The 20,817-nt window shown below is 38.4% G+C and overlaps 1 protein-coding gene across 4 annotated transcripts in view; it reads left to right on the top strand.

Moving 5' to 3' along the window:
• The first annotated feature begins 1,188 nt into the window (after positions 1 to 1,188).
• Positions 1,189 to 20,817, top strand: part of pde9a (phosphodiesterase 9A) — a 47,373-nt gene continuing 27,744 nt past the window's right edge. For 2 of the 4 annotated variants that reach the window (XM_017691498.2, XM_017691499.2), the window contains exons 1-4: positions 1,189 to 1,286; positions 13,930 to 14,000; positions 14,101 to 14,178; positions 15,210 to 15,253. In XM_017691498.2, coding sequence (XP_017546987.1) covers positions 1,221 to 1,286; positions 13,930 to 14,000; positions 14,101 to 14,178; positions 15,210 to 15,253 — 259 coding nt within the window. In that variant the 5' untranslated portion in view covers positions 1,189 to 1,220. The remainder of the gene's footprint in view (positions 1,287 to 13,929; positions 14,001 to 14,100; positions 14,179 to 15,209; positions 15,254 to 20,817) is intronic. The other 2 variants (XM_017691500.2, XM_037539496.1) reach the window with 1 other exon arrangement.

Raw genomic sequence — 20,817 nt, 5'->3', positions numbered from 1 at the left:
TTATTGAGTGATTGAGCCATTGATTTATTGGTTTACAGTAACTACATAACACAGCCAAGAGACTTGCATTAGATTCCTGTGGTTAGGGTTTAACTGTATTTAGCTACAGGTGTAGTCGGTCATGTCATGAGGCTTGATGAAGTTAAAGGGGAAGTCCATCAATTTTTCAAAAAATTGTACATAATTAAATGGGTGAGATTTGAATATAATCATTCAGAGTAGTTTGGTGTGAAACGCTCCATTTTAGAGAAACTTGCAGAGTCAGAATTGTTCACAGTGGTGGAGATCGGAACCAGACATCTGAAGACATTAATGCCTCTCAAAGCTCCCTCTCAGGAACTTATATGGTTAAGTAATGGTTAGTTATGCGCTACTTGATGTCTGAGACATTGTTTTGTGATGAGGGTTTGGTTTAAAATGTATTTTATTAAATTTATTTTAATGCATTAGTGGCAGAGTGATGATGTTGGGGTGTTGTAAGGTAAAATAGACCCCAGAGAAAACTTATTTTTCTGATTTTACCACCATCAACATTACATATAAGACCTGGTTTTGGTTTGTAAATAAAATGATTATAGCATTATACACATTGTGACCCCTGGTTCCTATCACCACCACTATAAAGAAATTAGAGTGGATAAGTTCCTCTAAAGTGAACCATTTCACACCAAGCCACTCTGAATGACTCTGTTTACACCTCAGTGACAGAATTACTCAGAAATTTTGAAATATTGGTGGAATTTCCCATTAAGACTCAACAATGACTCTAGCAGAAATGAAAGTAGCTGCCAATAAGGCACTTCATTAGGGGTAAATAAAGGTGTCCGGTTCCTTATTGAACCCTGTGAAGCAGCGGAACGTCTTATTTTCTCTTTTGGATTCTTTTGACCTAGAAATTCACTAAAGGGACCCAAATTAAAATTATGTATAGGGGCCTTGTGAAAATAGTCACTATGCGCCTCTAGAAAACCCTCACAAAGGCAGCAATACAAACCCGCGTGTGTGCATGTGTGCACGCGCGTGCGCGTGCTGGAGCGCGAGGAGAGTCGGTGGGTTGAGCTCGCGGTGGCTCTGAGTCAGACGCAGAGATGACACTGTGCTGCGCTGCTGTGCGCTTCGGGCTCCGGCTGTAGTGGCTTTACTTGGTTTTGGGAGGTTTTAGGGGGGTCTAGGGGGGTTTAGGGGGGTTCAGTCCGAGCCCAGAGGAACCAAACAGCGGGATGGGCTCAGCAGCGTCCTCGTCCTACCGGAGCATTCACCTGGACGTGGACGGCAGGATTCAGAAGGTAGCCGGGTTCCGCTCTGAAGCTGTTGGGCTTTAAGCTGTGAGATGCTGGATTTAGTTTGGTTAGTTTGGTTGGGGTTGACTTTGGATTGATCTTTTCGAGTTTAATTTGGTGTAGTTGTGTTTGGTTGGATCCTAGTTGAGTCTGGTTGGGTTCGATAAGGTCTAGTTTGGATTGGTTGGATGTTATTGAGTTTGAGTCTAGTTGGATTTGGCAGGTTTGATGGACTCTGGATGAGTCTGAGAAGGTTTGGTTGGATGCTACTGAGTATGGTTGGGTCTAGCTGGTTTTAGCTAGACTGGAATTGGCTGATTTTGGTTTTGATTGAGTTTTGTTGGGTGTAGTTGAGTTTTGGTTGAGTTTGTTTGGGTCTGGCTGGGTTCCGCTTCACTTGTCATGGTTATGGATTCAGAAGATGAGTTTAATATTATTTAATATAATTAATAAAAAAAATTAAATGTTTTTAAAAATGTAAATTAAAGCAAACTTTTATCTGCTTCAGATCTAATCCATTTAAACTGGATCAGAAGGTATTAGTCAAGAGATGATTGTACAGTGTGTTGAAGTTCCATAGCTGAATGGACTGAGTTGAAAGTTTATGGAAATGGAACTAGATAAAAGTGTATTAATACATTTAATGTAACTGCTTCATTTATTTGTTTAATCTTGAGGATATCCTCCATTCCTTCTGGTATGAGTGTGGTTTTGATGGTGAGAAGAACATGGCATGCTCGTATGTTTCAGGTACACCTGTATGAGTGGAGATTTTTAACGTCGTAAAACAAATCCAGTCTTTATTCAAATAAAGATATTCTAATCCTAGGCTTTTAAAACTTAGGGCTGGTTTTCCAGACTAAGATTAAGCATAGTGTTGGACTAAAATGCAGTGCTAATGGTTAAATGCCATTGATAATTCTTTTTAATCTAGATTTAGGCTTAATCTGGGTCTGGGAAACTGACCCATATTGTGCCTGTGTGAATGTGCGGATTTATACTCCTGTTTATTCCTTACTGATCTCTGTTCTTTTATGAAATGACCTATAAACCCATAAAGATGGTCATGTTGTATATGCTTATATAAGCAGGTGTCAGTCTCTTGGCAATCAGGAAGCAGTGAGCTGTTTGGGCACCTTTCTGTGGCCTTGTAGTAGATTTGGTTATTATTGCAAATAGGCTGCGCAGTTAAAACTGCTAAGCAACATCTTTATTTGAATTCTTTTGAGATTTTTCACGGTGATGACTGATTCTCTCTCGGAGCACAGATGTCTGGCTGATTTTATCTTCACGTGTTGTTTATTTCTGGAGAGACACTCTAGAAGCTCTTTCTATTCAGCTTTCCAGACTGTTTCCAGGTGCAAATGTAGAACAGATGCAAATTTGTGATTTTCATCATGGTTGCACTTCCACCCACAGATCAATAGAGCAATGAAATGACACAAAGCTCTCCTCATAAGAGATCTGATCATTCGTCTGAAAGACATTTGCACTGAGCCCACAAACAGTGTTTGAAAATTGGAAAGAGAGAGAAGAGAAAATAGGAGATGAAAAGCATTCATTTATTTTGTTGATTCAGTTTGATTTACTGTTTTTAATTTAATGTATTGATCTGTGTTATTGATTTGTGTTTGCTGGAGTGAGCAATTTAACTCTCTCACATAGACACACACATTAATATATATATATATATATATATATATATATATATATATAAAAATAAAACCCCAATTCCAATGAAGTTGGGACGTTGTGTAAAACATAAATAAAAACAGAATATGATGATTTACAAATCCTTTTCAACATATATTCAATTGAATACACTACAAACACATAAAAACATAAAAGATATTTAATGTTCAAACAGATAAACTTTATTCTTTTTTGCAAATATTCACTCATTTTGAATTTGATGCCTGCAACACATTTCAAAGAAGTTGGGACAGGGGCAACAAAAGACTGGGAAAGTTGAGGAATGCTCAAAAAACACCTGTTTGGAACATTCCACAGGTGAACAGGTTCATTGGAAACAGGTGAGTGTCACGATTGGGTATAAAGGGAGCATCCCTGAAAGGCTCAGTCGTTCCCAAGCAAGGATGGGGAGAGGTTCACCACTTTGTGAGCAACTGAGTGAGCAAATAGTCCAAAGGTTTAAGAACAATGTTTCTCAACGTGCAATTGCAAGGAATTTAGGGATTTCATCATCTACAGTCCATAATATCATCAAAAGATTCAGAGAACCTGGAGAAATCTCTGCAAGTAAGCAGCAAGGCAGAAAACCAACATTGAATGCCCGTGACCTTCGATCCCTCAGGTGGCTCTGCATTAAAAACCGACATCATTCTGTAATGGATATTACCACATGGGCTCAGGAACACTTCAGAAAACCACTATCAGTGAACACAGTTCATCGCTCCATCTACAAGTGCAAGTTAAAACTCTGCCATGCAAAGCGAAAGCCACATATCAACAACACCCAGAAACGCCAGAGACGAGTCCACACTTCAAATTGTTTTTGGAAATCATGGACGTCGTGTCCTCCGGGCAAAGAGGAAAAGGACTGTCTGGATTGTTATCAGCGCAAAGTTAAAAAGCCAGCATCTCTGATGGTGTGGGGGTGTGTTAGTGCCCATGGCATGGGTAACTTGCACATCTGTGAAGGCATCATTAATGCTGAAAGGTACGTACAGGTTTTGGAGCAACATATGCTGCCATCCAAGCAACGTCTTTTTCAGGGATGTCCTGCTTATTTCAGCAAGACAATGCCAAGCCACATTCTGCACGTGCTACAACAGTGTGGCTTCATAGTAAAAGAGTGTGGGTACTAGACTGGCCTGCCTGCAATCCAGACCTGTCGCCCATTGAAAATGTGTGACGCATTATGAACCGCAAAATTCGAGACCCCGGACTGTTGAGCAACTGAAGTTGTACATCAAGCAAGAATGGGAAAGAATTCCACCTACAAAGCTTCAACAATTCCTCAGTGTCCTCAGTTCCCAAACGCTTATTGAGTGTTGTTAAAAGGAAAGGTGATGTAACACAGTGGTAAACATGCCCCTGTCCCAACTTCTTTGGAACGTGTTGAAGGCATCAAAGTCAAAATGAGTGAATATTTGCAAAAAACAATAAAATGTATACATTTGAACATTAAATATCTTGTCTTTGTAGTGTATTCGGTTGAAAATAGGTTGAAAAGGATTTGCAATTCATTGTATTTTGTTTTACACAACGTCCCAACTTTATTGGAATTGGGGTTGTATATATATATGTGTGTGTGTGTGTATGTATGTATGTGTGTGTATATATATATATATATATATACACACACACACACACACACACACACACACACACAAAGCAATATATGAGTTCACTCTTTCTTTTTCTATTCGTTTTATGAGTTCTCTCTTGTGGAACTGACCACTCTTACGCTCTGGGGGTCAGTCAGTGTACTATATGGTTCTTAAAAGTTTGTTCATCTATTTTTACAGAGTTCATATACGTTATAATGGCATTCTGGACATTTTCAAAGAAGAACTTTCCTTAAATTAGAATATACAACAACCTACCTCTCTCAACGCTTTTAGCCCAAGTGCCTTATGTTTGTTTCCCCGTGCAAATGATAAGGAGTCGGCACAGATTAGACACAGTTGAGAGGATTGCATTTTCCACTGTCTTCCAGACAGCTCTTTTCACTCTGGAGTGAGTGCATTCAGCTGGAGCAGAGTGTAGAATTAGACAGCAGTGTTGTGGAAAATGTTAAAAGCAGCACAGTGGTAAACCCTTTGAGATCAGATAAAAAAAAAGGTGTTATAAAGCTGCATGTGAATGTCCATTAAGTTTAGACATGGTCAGTATGATGATATATGTATTATCTTGATAAGGAACATCACATAATGTATAAATAAACTTTGTTTTTTTTCCAATTATATCATGGATATTGTAAGTACTTCAAGAACATTGACTAACTGTGTTACAAAGAGATTATAATTAGTCCTGTTTAGTGCAGTAGATTATGTGAAACAGGGCGGCACAGTGGTTCAGTGGGTAGTCACCTCACAGCAAGAAGGGCCTGGGGGACCAGGGTCCTTTCAGTGTGAAGTTTGCGTGTTCTCCCTGTGTCTGCGTGGGTTTCCTGCAACAGGTCCAAGCAGTCAGGTCAGTTGGAGAATGATAAGCGGCTTAGATTGTGTGGACTTTTCAAAACTTATCAAACTCCAGAAGAGCCAAACATCATGATGCATAGCATGTCTGGCTTTAAAAAGAAGAATATTTTGATATTCGATTGTTCATGTGAGTTAATCAACTAGTAATTGATGAATCTGCTTTAAAGCAGCTTAAATGTGACATGTTTGGCAACCTTTGAACCTGCACATCATTTGAGCTGCAGTAAGTAATAAGCAATAGCCTAAAAATGGCATAATAATAATAAATATGTATATTAATGTTATAGCTCTTTAGGCTGCAGCATCATATAAGTGGTTTAATATTTTAACATGCTAGTTCACTAGGCAAGCTCTGTGTGTTAAGCTACGTCAGACTTGCATATCTCCAAAATAATTTTACAGGAGAAAAGAAAGAAAAATCTCAGTTTGTATTGTAAGTTAAAATAATTAGTTTTTTTCAAAGTAATTTCGGAGACGTTCTGTTCATTCATTCATTCTCACAATGTGATGGACAGCTGATATATTCAAACATTGTAAGAAAATAAAAACTGAAAAAACTGTAGGACTTTTTTTAGACAGCAGTGATATGCAATGTGACTACTTTATCCTTCATTTTAAGAAAATGACTTCTTCTTGAACTTTCAGCCAGATTTGTTCTTTTTCTTTTGCTATCTGCACAGACTCGAAACTATAAGTGAACTCCTACCCCCTTCAGTTGGATGTCAATTTAAAATGGAAATGAAAAAATCAACAACAGAAACTTTTGTTGAGGATTTTTATTGTTGATGTTATCAATGATGTTAAATAACTTTCAGCCCTAATATCATTTATTGAGAAAATCTGCATGCTGTGTTGTTAGGGCATGTGAATACAGTATGATTGGAGGAACAATAATGGCTCAGCTCAGTACAACGAAGTTTATCCATGTTTTGTTGTGGAAATCAATGTGGAATTTATATGACAAAGGAGTGTGTGGGTTTGTCATTGTGAATTGAAGCGTGAACTGGCTCTCTTGATATATATTTCATTTTTATGGCTAGTTTTCAATGAGTTAATGTCTTTGCTTCACTAAGACCTCACACAAGTCTTTAGCCCTTTTTCTGCTTCTAATGCATGAGGTGTCCTTGAGGTGTAATGCATTATTTTGCAGATGTAATTTCTCAAATATAGTTTGGAAAACTGTTAACTCCTATGTTGTAGCACTGCAGTACACTGTCCTAAATTCCCTTAAAATATATAGACACCTCTTGTAATTAGTGAATGATCAGCTATTTTAAAGTGCACCCACTGCTGACACAGGTGTTCAGCTAGAGAGGTGTAAAGCATTGGGCTGTGGAGCAGTGGACCTTCATTCTCTGGAGTGATGGAGCTCCATCAAGTACCTTTGAGGTGAGTTGGAGTGATATAAATTTGATCATCCAACATCAGTACCTGACCTCACTTATGCTCTTATGGCTGAATGCAGTCAGATCCTCACAGCAGTGTTCCAAAATCCAGAGTAAAGCCTTCCCAGAAGAGTAGAGGCTGTTACTATAGACCCTCATTTACTGTTACTGCAGCAACTATTAATTAGAGTTACACAATATATTCAAACTTCAATACAAATAAAATATGTTTTTGTGTTCAGTGAACATGTAGCGCTCAGACATTGTTGACTGTTTGTAATTTTTAATAACATGGTCTCATTTAGGGTCAAGCGTTGTTGAATCTACACTTAGCAAATATCAAAATTCTGGTGTCACACTGTTAGAAATAAAGGTACCATGCAGGTACATGTCTCGTTCACCAAGGTACAGACAGTATAAACATTTACTCAAAGATACAACACTGGGTTTAAGGTCCAATTGTCTTTTTATAAACTAGTGTTTTAAAACAGAACCATTTAATAAAAAGCCTGGAGACGAGATGGAGTGTGTGGAGTCAGTACAACTTAGAAAATATCATTTCAGTGGATTATCATACAATTATGTTCCTTGAGTAAAGGTACAGAGATGTACCCCTGAGGGTAACACCCCAGTGACAAGAAGGGTGACAGTGTCACACCTTTTTTTCTGAGAGTGCATGATAACCCAACTATTAATGCCTTTGATTTAGAAAGAAACACTGGATGGGCAGGTATACACCAACTTTTTCCATATAGTGTATAAAGCATGATACAGGCTTTATTATGCATCATGACTGCTTTTACAAAGTGTTCACTAAGCTGTGTAGTTTTCCTTCGAATACTCGTCAGTGCCTGATTAGCATATGTAGGTAAATGGGTCTCTGGCTCTTAAACCCTCTCCAAATGACCAATCAGCATATAAAAGCACACAACTAACAGTAGGACTTAGCATGTTCGTACACACAGCCCCAGGTGACGCACAGGTGCACACACTGGCACACTTTTGCATAATACATATGTGGGTGTGTAGTAATAATATGAACCCCCCCCCACACACACACACACACTAATCCTCACAGCTAATCAAAGGGAGAGTGGCCATACTCTGTGAGAGCTCTCTTCCACCAACATTCAATAATTATAACACCTCTACAGGCCACTAACTGCAAAACAGCATCAAAAGAAGAGTTCAACCATACCTGTTAATGAATCCAGCTAGTTGCTGTGGAAACCAGGACATTATTTGAGCCACCGAAAACATGATGTTGTTTGAAATAAGTAGCAAACAAAATCATTATTTAATGCTAATCATCGACAGCTCATTTCTTTAGACGTTTAGTGACATTAGTAAGCATGTATCTGTCTTCTGCTGACTTAATGAATTCCCTAAAAAGAATTATTGTGAAAAATTATTATTTGTATCTATCTACAGAACTGTGTGAAAGTTTTAGGCATCCAAGTACATTTTTAAATAATTTACCTCAGCAGTGAGTTTATCACAATATACATTAGAATAAAGTCATATTCATAATTCAAATAAATATAAAATCAAAAAAAGCAACAAGAATTTCTTGGGTCCATATTTTTCCTTAACACCTTCACAGCCGCCACAGAGACTTGTTAATATCATCAGTTACATCATGAGCACAATTTACTGAAGCACTGATGGTCAAACCAGGAGTTGCTTTTTAACTACGTATAATACTGGGCTTCCTCGAGGAGAGGCTTGACAATGGTTAAACAAACACACTCACATCCAGAAAATCATTATTTATCATTTATATATAATATTAACACTTTTCTCAGCAAATAAACACAAACATAAATAGATTTTGATAACGTATCTTGGGTGCCTAAGTCTTTTGCCCAGTACTGTATTTGACGAGTCGGATGAGTAGTGATACAGTACTCTGCCTATGATATGATGCTTTATAGCAGTTTTACAAAATGTTTTTGTTTTTGTTGTTTTTTTTTTTTTTAGTTAGTTTTAGGAGCGTAATAACTTGCCCCTACATCCCCCTCAAATTAAATCTTGGTAAAATTATAGAAATAGATTAAGTAATTTTATAACATTGTTATAATAAGACAGATTAAATATAATAGCTGTTTTCCAAAACTAAGGCTGCAGTCTAGATGGGCTACATTTCCAGAATGCTACGTCGTTGTTTTTGTCAGTGGAAATGCAGCCTACATTCTACTAGAATATCCTTCAGTCTTCTGTTGCCCCTGCATATCTGTAGATGAATCCTACTACATGATATTTATAAAAGCCATGAATCTATTTCTTTAGTCATTTATCTGCCTAAGGGTGTGAATTGAATGCACGAAACAAACAGGGAAATGTTTTTGTGCCAACTCCTTTCCGATAATGTGACGGTGTCCTTACTAAACCATTTTGGCCATTGTGTTATGCTTTAATACATGTAGTTAATGTAATATAAATGAGGAGCCTTTATAGAACAGTACTGACAGAGTGTGGCTGAGGTCCCAGGGGTCCCCTGATGGAAGTCTGACAGTGAGGTGGCTTGTGTATTGATGAAAACTGTGTTTGCACAATATATTGGTTCACCCCTGTAGTTCTATAAGTATTACTAGTAATTGACATCTGTCCAGGGTTTCCCTGGATAGTCTTGGTTTTAGTTGCAGGAATTCCATTCCTAAGGGAAAATTTCCAGGAATCCAAGCTTTCTCATATATTAGTATTTCTTATGAAGCTTAAGCTGCTTCTTTTTATCCATTTGTACACAATGAGTTTGATTGGTTCAGATTATTCTCAGTTTAGAAACAAACCAAGCCACAAATTGAAGGTCCAGGACTCTGTTAACTTAAAATCTCAATATAAATGATTTTTACTCTTTCCGGCTGACAAGAATGACAAAGTAAGTACTGAGTTTATAGTTTATCCAGGGGAAATAATATTGAATATGGTTAGAATTAATAAAAAAAAGATGGTAACCTCATGTGATGGTGTTAATTTTGTCTGAAAATTCAAATTTTATTCAATGAACAAACAGTACCACCCCCAGCCCATCCAAGTTCAATTTTGTCCTTCTTATGGGAGATCTGAACCCCCAGGCCCCACTCAGTCAAACCCTGGCTACTAAGGGTGAGCTTTTCTCAGCTGCAAGAACACAGCTGTTGCCTGCATTTAAAGGGGAATCTCACCCAAATTATTCAGATTTTTTCACAGTGGTGGTGATAGGAAACAAACATCTGGAGTTTAATGCCTCTAAAACATTTTACCTCAAAGAAAGTCATTGCATGGAATAGTTATGAATATGCTGCATGATGTTTTGTTTAAGTTAAACTTTTGGCTTAAAATGTACTTTTTTTAATCCTTTCATGGTGTAGAGGTACATGTAGGGTGTTGTGAGGCAATATGGAGCCCAAATGTTGGGCTTTTCCCTCATATTACTGTTACTAACATTACTTGTAAAAGCTCAGAAGGCAAACATGTACTAGTCATTTTGGATAGCAAATAAAATGGCTATATTTGCACTGTTTACCACTGTAAAGAAATCTTGACCGGTAAGTTTCTCTACAATTAACCCTTTCACATCACACCTCTCCACTAAATTCTACTTTAAAATACGTTCACTTCCCAAGACGTCATCATTCTGCTTTATTTTTCTCTGTGGAAGTGTCTGTTTGATCTGTGGCATTTGAATTGTAGTGTTGTAGGATCTGCACTTGTCAGTCACTGCAGTGTGTGGCTGTCCAACACACCTGCTGCCACTATAGCTCTCTCTCTCTCTCTCTCTCTCTCTCTCTCTCTCTCTCTCTCTCTCTCTCTCACTCTCTCACTCACTCTCTTTCTCTAGATAGATAGATAGATAGATAATCTATCTATCTATCTATCTATCTATCTATCTATCTATCTATCTATCTCGCTCTCTCTCTTTCTATCTATCTATCTATCTATCTATCTATCTATCTATCTATCTATCTCTCTCTCTCTCTCTCTCTATCTATCTATCTATCTATCTATCTATCTATCTATCTCACTCTCTCTCTCTTTCTATCTATCTATCTATCTATCTATCTATCTATCTCGCTCTCTCTCTCTTTCTATCTATCTATCTATCTATCTATCTATCTATCTATCTATCTATCTCGCTCTCTCTCTTTCTATCTATCAGTGGGACAAATAAAGACACAAGGTTCTCACCGGCAGAGTTTTGAGTTCACGACTTCATTTCTTTCGTGCTTGAGAAGCAGAGAGTGAGCGGAAGCAGCAGAGATAGAAAACGCACCTGCAATTGTTCTGCTGTTTAATATTCTCTATGGATCTATTTTTCATTGATCATACTTGTGCTAGAAAACAGAAAACCTTGAAACTTCTCTCTCTCACTCTCTTTCTCTCTTTTTCTCTCATTCTTTCTCTCTGTCTCTCTCTCGTTGTCTGTATTTGTCTCCCTCTTTCTCTTTCTCTCTCTTCTCTCTGTCTTGCTCTCCTTCTCACTCGCTATTTTTTATTCCTATTTCTTTTCTCTTTGCTTTTCTCTTTCTCTCACACTTTCTCTTATTCTCTTTTTCTTTCTTTCTCTGTCTCATTCTCTTTCTCTTCTCCCTTCATCTTTTGTTTCCTTTGTCTCCCTTTCTCTTATTTTTTTTTTGTCTTTCTGCCTCTTTCTTTTTCTCACTCTTTTTTTCTCTCATTTCTACAATTCCCTTCATACTCTTTCTCTCATTCCCTCTTTCTCTCTGTCTCACTCTCTCTCCCCCCTTCTTCACTCTCTTTGTCACTCTCCCTCTCTCTCTCACTCTTTCTCTTTTTCTTAGTCTGTAACACTCCTACTTGTGTTTGGCACCTGCTTTTGTTGCTTTGTTGTGTCTTTTGATCCCATCAGAAGCACATGCTTCTCTACAAGTGGGCCAAAGGACACTGAACAAAACAGACTGATGACTCGTTTGACATCACTCAGCCTTGACTGTGAATCCAGAGACCGAAGATCAATTAAGTGACTTCATTTGGAATTCAGCAGCATGAAGGACATGCATGTGCGAGTTAGAGCTGCGTGACAAATTATTATTCATACAGTCATAGCTTTAAAAGATCAAGTGCTCTCAGTTTGTTCCAGGATTAATCTGTCATGGATGTGGATGTTTAGTCACTGTCATAACAAAAACCAGAGTCTCTGAAATGGCAACTTTACAGGAAAATATTCCTAACTTTGAACTTGTAATGTATCAAGATCATTGTATCCAAAGTATTTATCCCAGTAGGTCAATGTCTGTTGATACATTCCTTATGAAATGTTCACACAATGGACAGGACAGCTGATGTTGATTAGTTCTGGATCACCAATGCCACTCCAGTTCATCTGGATGGAGCTTCATTACTCCACAGAGCACAGCTCCTCTGCTCAAGCCCAGTGGAGGGGCAATATTCCCGTCAGACGCTTGTTATTGGACATGGTGACTTCAGGCTCATGTGCAGCTGCTGCAAAGTGCCCTAATGCTTTTCTATGGAGATTACACAAGCTGTCTGTGCAGCTGAACACCTGCGTCATGGGTGCACCTTAAAGTACGGGAATTCACCAGTTAGAAGGGTACATACAGTGTTTGTCACAGTCACAGATCAGTGATGGGCAGAGGATATTCTGGTCAAAATAGGAGGACGCTTTAGTAAATACTGTTATGATCAAATACAATCAATTGTATGACAGGAGTGGGCAGTATGACAATATTTATCATAATAAATTACATCAGTATTCCACAGTCAGCCTTCCTCAGCATATTGTGGACACTGTCAGTGCTGTTGCATAGCATGGGAAATACTGAATATAAATTTGTATTCTTTTCTATATTTCCAATTTTCTCATTAATTTTAGTCATGTCTAGTTCCACTCACTAGCTACTTAGAGATGTGGCTCTTATTAGGAGAGAGATAGATCCACCCTACCCTCCCAGAGAGAGTGAGGCTAGTTGTGCTCTCATGAACTCCCAGCCATGGATGGCTATAGCGTCGCCAAGGATTGAATCTCATTATAGGGCCAACGGTTATTTAGCCCTTAAATGAAAGAAAAAAAACACACACATAGATAGACTGCCTGAGTATGTACCCACTTTTTCTTTTCCAGCATCTATATTGAATCCTTGTCTGCCTTTACCAGTATTTTCTTTATCAAATCCTACTAAACTATAAATTGTTAAGAAGCATTGATGTGAAATGGTTGATTACAAAGATTCTACTGTCTTGGATTTCTTAGCAGTGGTGATAATGGGAACCAGGGATCATGTTGTCTACAACGCAGGTATGGTCATTTTATTTACAGTCCAAAATGACCAATGAACATATGTTTTTTTTATATGTACTGTTGAGGGTGATAAAGTAGCGGTAAATCTCAAAAAGAGGTGTTTGCTTTGGATATTACTTTGCCTTATAACTCATTACAAGTACATTTCTGCCATGAATTAGTTTTTAAAACAATACATTTAGTTCAAAACCGATCTCTAAAACATTGTAAAACAACGTGTCGGACATCAGACAGGGTATTCATAACCTGTTTATGTGTTAGCTTTCTGCGAAGGAGCTTTAAGGCACTAAACTCCCCAGAAGTCTGGTTCCTATCACCACCACTGTGAATGATCCTGACTCTCTGAGCTTCTCTAGAATGGAGCCTTTTTTGTTTTACATCTCAACAATTCAGTAATTGAATTCAGAAATTATTCCTCATATCACAAAGGATTCTTTCTTTTTTTCTCTAAGTCCAGTCCAGCATTTTCTGTTGATATTGACCTGATACCAAAACACAGCCATACCTGTATTCATCTCTAGCTGCTGCCATTTCCTCCCCACAAACAATATATAGTCTACAGATTATATAATCTACAGATTGCTCCTGGTCAGAGTAATTCACCTTGGGGGGGGGCATTAGCTTGTACTGTTATTAGCAGGGAGCTGTTCTGCTACGGTCAGATACCACAGTGGTCAGTCAGTCAGTTTAATTGGGAACTTTCTTGCTCTTGCTCTCATTCTTGTCCCCCAGAATCATTTCTGTGCAGGGCATAGGACAGCCACATTTTGTAAAATCTGATTCTGAAAATTCATTTTTTCTTCCAGACAGTCTGACTTTGTTCTTTGTGTCTCTGGTAGGTGGTCTTCAGCCGGTTCTGCAGTCCCTGTGATATCAAAGAGCTGTTTTGCACGGCTGTGGGGTTGCCCAGGTAACATAAGTGTGTCTGCAATGTGTGTGTGTTTGCCTGTCCTCTTTAGCTGAAGTGCTCCCGTATTTAGCGTGTGTGTTTGTGTGCCTGCTTTTGACAGGAATACAACCATTTCACTCATGGACTCAACTGGAGCCATGGTGTCTATTGACCCCACCATGCCAAGCAACTCAGAGAGGTAAACCCAGACACGTCTCAGACCAAAGATAATGAGTTTTTATGGTTGACTCAGATTTCTTTGGATGATTATTATTAGCCTTTTTTCTTTTTATATGTGAGGTTCACACTGTGTGGCCTAAATGAGCACAAGAAATACAACAGCAAAAACACATTTCTGCACTTTTTTATACACATTTACTTTTTATTTGCTGAAGTTAACATATTGGAGAAAATGAAAAACTTAAAATGTGGCCTGTGAAAAAGTTATGGCACATTATATATTTGAGGTTGAATTTTTTTCTTTGTAATATTTTTAGCTCAGCAAATAAAGAAATGTATGGGTGGTGTCAACTTATTTTCATTGAGAAAAGCCTCTAATGTGTTATATTATTTACATGCTATTTGAAGCAAAATCAAAAGACATAAATCATTCTCAGTAATCTTCCAGCAGCGGAGTGGGTTTGGGGCCGGCATGCTTGTATTTCAGATTCAGAATACTTTATTGATCCCAGAGGGAAATTGCAGTCATAGTTTAAAAGTGGAAGGCTTTTTAATACTCTCAAGAGAGACGATGCAATCACTGAAGGCCTCCAAAGTGTCCTTGTTAGTTAAGAGTTATTGCTATAATCCTCAAGCCCACTCAAACTCTCAGACATAGCTGGATTATACAGACCTCACCACCACCTGTTTAAGTGCTGGTATTTATACTTAGATGGTCACCCAAGGCCTCTTTACACATGCCTCTTATCTCAGGGTCATATTCAAAACTGCACTGTTTGCACAACAGATATGAATAAAAAAGTTTCTGGTCCGGCAGTGAAATGGCTGTGAGTCATTGAGAGCCTGTCCTCAAACCTGGCAACAGTAGCAGCAATCCCACAGTAATCACCACCTAGAGCTGAGCCAGAACACAATCAGGGCAGTTATACTGCAGTTAGCAGCACTCAGGGAGCTCAGCTGGAGATTAGAGTGAGAGAGAAAGAGAGAGACAAGAGGACGTATTTTGGTGTGATAGCAGCTGTTGTGTGATGTTTCCTGTTGTGTTGAAAGGTCACCATACAAAGTGGTTCCCCATACCGGAGGACAACTGGCCGGTAAGTCCTTACAGAGCTGATATTTCCAACTAATGAACACTTTCGTAACAAAACCTCTTTTGTCCAAAATGGGAGGTTTATAGAAACATTTTCTGGACCATTTCTATTTCCATTTGTGGCTTTTTTAAATTGTGAAAAAAGATTTTTATTTGACAGCATCTAAATGCATTTGCACCTGGTTCCCCAGTCATGGATTATACTTCACCTAATGAAATGTGTAAACTTACAAGACAAATATGCACACAGTGGTTAACTAGTAGGTCTATGAAGAGCTGAGGTTGTGAACAAATGTAGGTGCCTTCATATTATATTATTGAATACTGAGACAGTAACGTCCAGCTTAGGTTTGAGATTAGAACAGAAATGGAGGAAAATGACAGTGATTATAGAGTGTTTACTTTTATTTTTGTGTTTATAGACATTCTAATTCCACCCGCTAGTTACATGATACTATCAATGCTAGGAGGGCGAAGGCTAACACAGGCTTTCTTTGAGACCTGTGAAGCACCACCACATCTTTTCAAACTGTCATTCATGCAACGTCATTGGATAGATGAACGCGCGCAGAGGAAAGCCCCAACCGCCTGCGCTGACTAGCATCACATTGCGTGATGTAGGGGAGAAGGGGGGCCATCCTACCCACCTAGAGAGCGAGGCCAATTGTGCTCTCTTGGACTTCCAGCTACGGATGGCTGTAGCATCACCAGGGATCGAGCTTGCGATCTTTTGATGACAGGGCCAATGCTTCATTGCAAAATTCTGCAGGTGACATGAATTCACTTCACCAAACACAGTTGTCTCTGGCGTTGGCATGGAGACAACTTGGCATGGTGACAGTTGCCAAACGTCTGTGTCTCAAAGAACTAGACCTTTTTGATAAATGCCAAAAGGATTAGTCTTGTGCTGCATCACATGTGGTGTTGCATCTCTAAAAACAACTCAAACTGCTTTACAGACATCCTGTGTGCGAAAGCGCTCGTCCTTCTCCTTTTGATTTTCCAAAATGGAAAGAAGCATACCCACTGTCACCGTTAGCCTGTTTTGTGAGAAGCAAAGGATATTTTTTTTGTTTTGCCTGTTATTTTTTCTTCAGTGCGAATAACGCAAAAAATGCATTATGTCTAGTGTGTATGGTTTTGATGCACAAAAATTTAGCGTGTCACTTATTTGCATAGTCTTCCGTGTGTAACAGCCTTTACAATTGAACTGGGGGCCCATAACAAATTGTTTTATTTAATATGTAAACATTGTAAGTTTTAAAAACGTATCTTTCAGTCCAAGTCAAGTTAAGCTGCAGAAACAGCTGATTTTGAAGTCATTGTTTTTGTGATGTCGCAAAAACAACAAATTTTTCTGTGTCCATCCATTCAGCCTACAGCTGTTTAGCTCCACCCACTCACATGGAAGTTCTAAGTAGTGTTTCAGCCTGGTCTGCTTATTGATTGACGTACAATCCGACAGCCAGGAAAGAGTTCATTATTGTATATCTGTCTTAAAGACACAATAACAAAAATAGACTGTTCAATTCTAAAGGATTTAGAGAGAGAGAGGTCATAAAAAATTCATTCCAATTTTTTTTGGTACACAAAACCACATAAATGTCATAAGTGGACCTCTGGGGGGAAAAAAGAGAGACTTAAATGACATGGGGCTTTTAAAGGTTATTTTTACGGTGCCTTATACTAAACTGATATATGTAAATGATCTCTTTTCGGATAGGCTATGCTACATTGTGCTATGGGACTAAAATGTACAGAACAAACTATTAAGTTCGGACTAAAATCTTCAGGGACATCCTAAAAAATAAACTTCAGTCCCCAATCACTCTGCTACTGACTGTCTGCAGTAAAAGCACTCCTTCAATGTGAATGGTGGGCTAAATATCTATAGGCTAAATGACACTATAATGGCATATATAAATGTGTTTAGGATTGTGACATCACAACTATGATGAATTCAAAATGGACTACATTTGCAGCATATCTTCTGTATATGAACCCAGGGTTAACAGTACAGTTGTAACTTTTAATAATGAAAGGCTGTTTAGTGTAATCCTGTCATTTTTTAGAGCCAGAAAAAAACAGAATGAAGTTATAAGGACTGTTTTCCATTAAAGAAAAACATGAAATTTGGATGCAGAGAAAACAGTCCAGTCATCACAGTAGAGCAGAAGCTAAGCAATGTAAAATCATTATTATTGTTTTGAAAAAGAACCATGTTAAAGGGGTTAAATCACCCAGTGCTAAACTGACTGAACTGACTGACTGAACTGAACTCTCACCAGAGACAAACTTGTAAATGTGCATGTAGTGAGAAGAGGAAGAGCATTTATTATCCTATAAAACATTCCTGGAGAACTGGTTATAGGGCTGTTTTGGAGCATGTGATCATTTGATCGAGCTTTTATCACTAGTAAATGTCAAAGTTTAGAACTCCAATCCAGTCCTGACCAGACTAGACAAAAGCTCGGAACACACTCACACTGATATGGACTTGTATTCCTGTTGTTGTGGGACATTTCCATGTCCTTATGGGTGAGTACAATTCAGTGATATTGTGCTACACCTAATCCAACCCTAACCTTAACCTCTTTAAGCTCATAGAGAGCCGCCAGAATTCCAAGCAATGTCAAAATGTTTTCATCATTTCTCAGCAACAGTGCCCCAAGAAGTATTTGGATATTTATGCTATATATAAAAATTAATTTCTTTAATTAATTCATTTCTTTGCAGACTTCTGCAGGTTTGCATTCAAAAGGCCTTTGCATGCTTCATGATCCCATCAATGAACGCAAGCTCACTCACACCACTGTAAGCCACAGACTTTGGTGTTTCCACCTCTGTGCTTTACAGCACCCACATTGCATTCTGGTTGGAGTTCTACTCCAAGCGTTCCCCATACAAAGAGTCTACCATCAGTTTGACGTAGGGATGCGCTGAGATTTTGGCCACCAACAATGTTCAGATGAAAACCTGAAGTGCCTTTTTTGTCTGTTTTCAGCTGAATTTTTCAACAAAAACTAAATGAAAATATAATTTTGACTAAAAATAAACTCAAAGATTTAAAAGGCCTAAAGCAAACTGGTCAAAAACTGTTTACTTACTCACGCTAGTCAGCACAGATAGGTTTAAACATTCTGAGCAACAGCAGATTAACAGTGAAAATGTTGGATGTATGAAAGTATTTCATGAATTCTATGAGGGACGGTAGACAAAAGATTTGTAATCAATATTCATGCTTAAGATCATGAGGGGATACAGCACCCAAGGACTTCTCCACTACAGTTCTGAAAACACAATAGCAGGAAAGATCCTGCTAGCCAGAGTTTCTGAGTAACTGAATAACTAAAGAAATAGTGGACATAATGGAATCCATTGCATTGGATGGACAACCCTTCTTTGTTGTTAAGGGTGAGTGATTTCATGGCACGTTCTGTAGCCAGCACACTGTAATGATGTTAGTCAGTTTATTTTATGTAAACTTATTTTATTTTCTGTCAGATTTATTTGGTTTTCTGCCCAGTATGTCTTGAATTTCAGTTTTGGTTTTGGCCAAGGATTTTCATTTCAGCGCATCACTAGTTTGATGCTGTGGTAAAAGTGTTAAAGTTTACCTATTAACATGTCCACATACATTTAGGGGCAACTGTACAGTACTGTGCAAAAAATCAGAGACAATTTATTTGATTTCTAGTTAAGATGGCTTTAAAGCACACATGATTAATTTTTCAGGAGATATTTTGGAGGAAGTTTCCAAAACTGGATTTCAAAAAAGGAAAACGTCAAATAAGAAGAATATTGGCAAAAAAACAAAGAAGGAACTGGTGTCCGCAGAATAATGGACTGACCACCCCAGATACCAGATCTCAACATCACTGAACGTGTTTGGCATTACCTGGATCGTGAGAAACAGCCTCTAAAACTGAACTCTGAACTTTTGTTTTTGAAAAAGTAAAAGCAAGTCTCCCCAAAGCAATAGAAGCTGTATTGAAGGTAAACTAAAGGCTGAAAATATTTTTAGTTGTTGATTTTCCATTTCATTTGTGTACCTCAGTAAAAAAAAAAATACCTTGTACTTTATGATTGTTAATAACTTGTAATAGCTTAATGGTTGTTAACTGAAGGTTGGTCTCTGACGTCTGCACAGTTCTGTATATACACACATACGATCAGATCTGTTAATATTTGGATGTTGACAAAATTATTGTTATTTTACCTGTTTACCACAGCATATTAGAGTTTAAATTAAATAATGAAAATAATCTCAAAATGCAGACTTTCACCTTTAATTTGAGTATCTACATCCAAATTAAGCGCACAGTACAGAGTTTTCATAGACACACATCCCACCCACCATTTGGAGCCTAAAAGTAATAGGTCCAGTGCAATAGGCAGAAATACACATTTTTGGTAGGCCTGTGAAGAAGTCGGTAGGTCCAGGTGGTGGAGGGAGAATAATTACATTTCATTAAAAAAAACAGAAAAATAAAAAGTGGCCAATTAGAGTCACTGAATTACTTGGGGCACCCGGGCTTGAGCCCAGGTAAGCCTGTGCGTTAAATCGCCCCTGTTCGCAGTGCAGATGGAAAATGAAGTGTACTGTGAGAGGAACCCAAGAGTTTTTCAAAGCAAAGAAGTTCTGCAATGGCCAAGTTAATCATCTGACCTCAGTTCAGTCAAGCATGCATTTCACTTACTGACGGTAAAACTCCCAAAGAACAAGCTGGAACTGAAGACAGCTGCAGTAAAGCCTGGCAGTACGTCATCAGGGAAGAAACACGACTGGTGATGTCTACGGGTTCCAGGCTTCAGTCATTGACTGCAAACAGTTGCAACTAGTATTAAAAATAATAATAAAATTATTTGTTATTGATGTTTGCTGGTTAGTTTTGAACTCCTACAAATTGGGAAGGGGCACTATGTGTGAAAGTGGTTATAATTTTTACACTGATCAACCGATTTATATGGGAATACCCTCAGATTGAAGCAGAGTCTGTACTTTGAACTTATATTTATTTTAAATTAAACTCCACTATGCAGCTATAACAACAATAAATCTGTTGAAATCCAAATATTTATGAACCTGACTGTACTCTCACTTTCAGAAACAAACTGCTGTGGGTTCTCTTCCAGTAAGCTGTGTTCTGTTATGCCCTTAAAAAAGTCTGAGTGTCCTTATAAAACTGCGGGTCACGTCACATATAAATGTAATGATTTGTTTCGGTACAAACAAAGTCAGAAATGGAAAAGTTGCGGCCTCACACCCCGGCGGTCATGTATGAGTGCTTTGTGGCTTTCACAAGGGGGTTGGTTGAGTGACTGCGTGACCTCTGACCTCTGCTACAGCTCAGTTATGTAGAGAAGAAACAGAATGTGCCCTGGAATCCTGCCAATAGGAAGTCTCTACAGTCCTGGCTTTTTCTCTGTGCTTTATTGGTCCCTCGGAGTGAACTTTGCCCACTGTCTCTAAGTGGACCAATAGCAGGCAAGATGTTAGCATGTGCGTGAGTGTTTGTTTGCGGGCCTCTCTCTCTCTCTCTCTCTCTCTTTCTCTCTCTCTCTCTC

The sequence above is a fragment of the Pygocentrus nattereri genome, chromosome 6, assembly GCF_015220715.1.
Source record: "Pygocentrus nattereri isolate fPygNat1 chromosome 6, fPygNat1.pri, whole genome shotgun sequence".
NCBI classification, from domain to species: Eukaryota; Metazoa; Chordata; class Actinopteri; order Characiformes; family Serrasalmidae; genus Pygocentrus; species Pygocentrus nattereri.
This window is presented reverse-complemented; position numbering and strand designations above follow the sequence as displayed.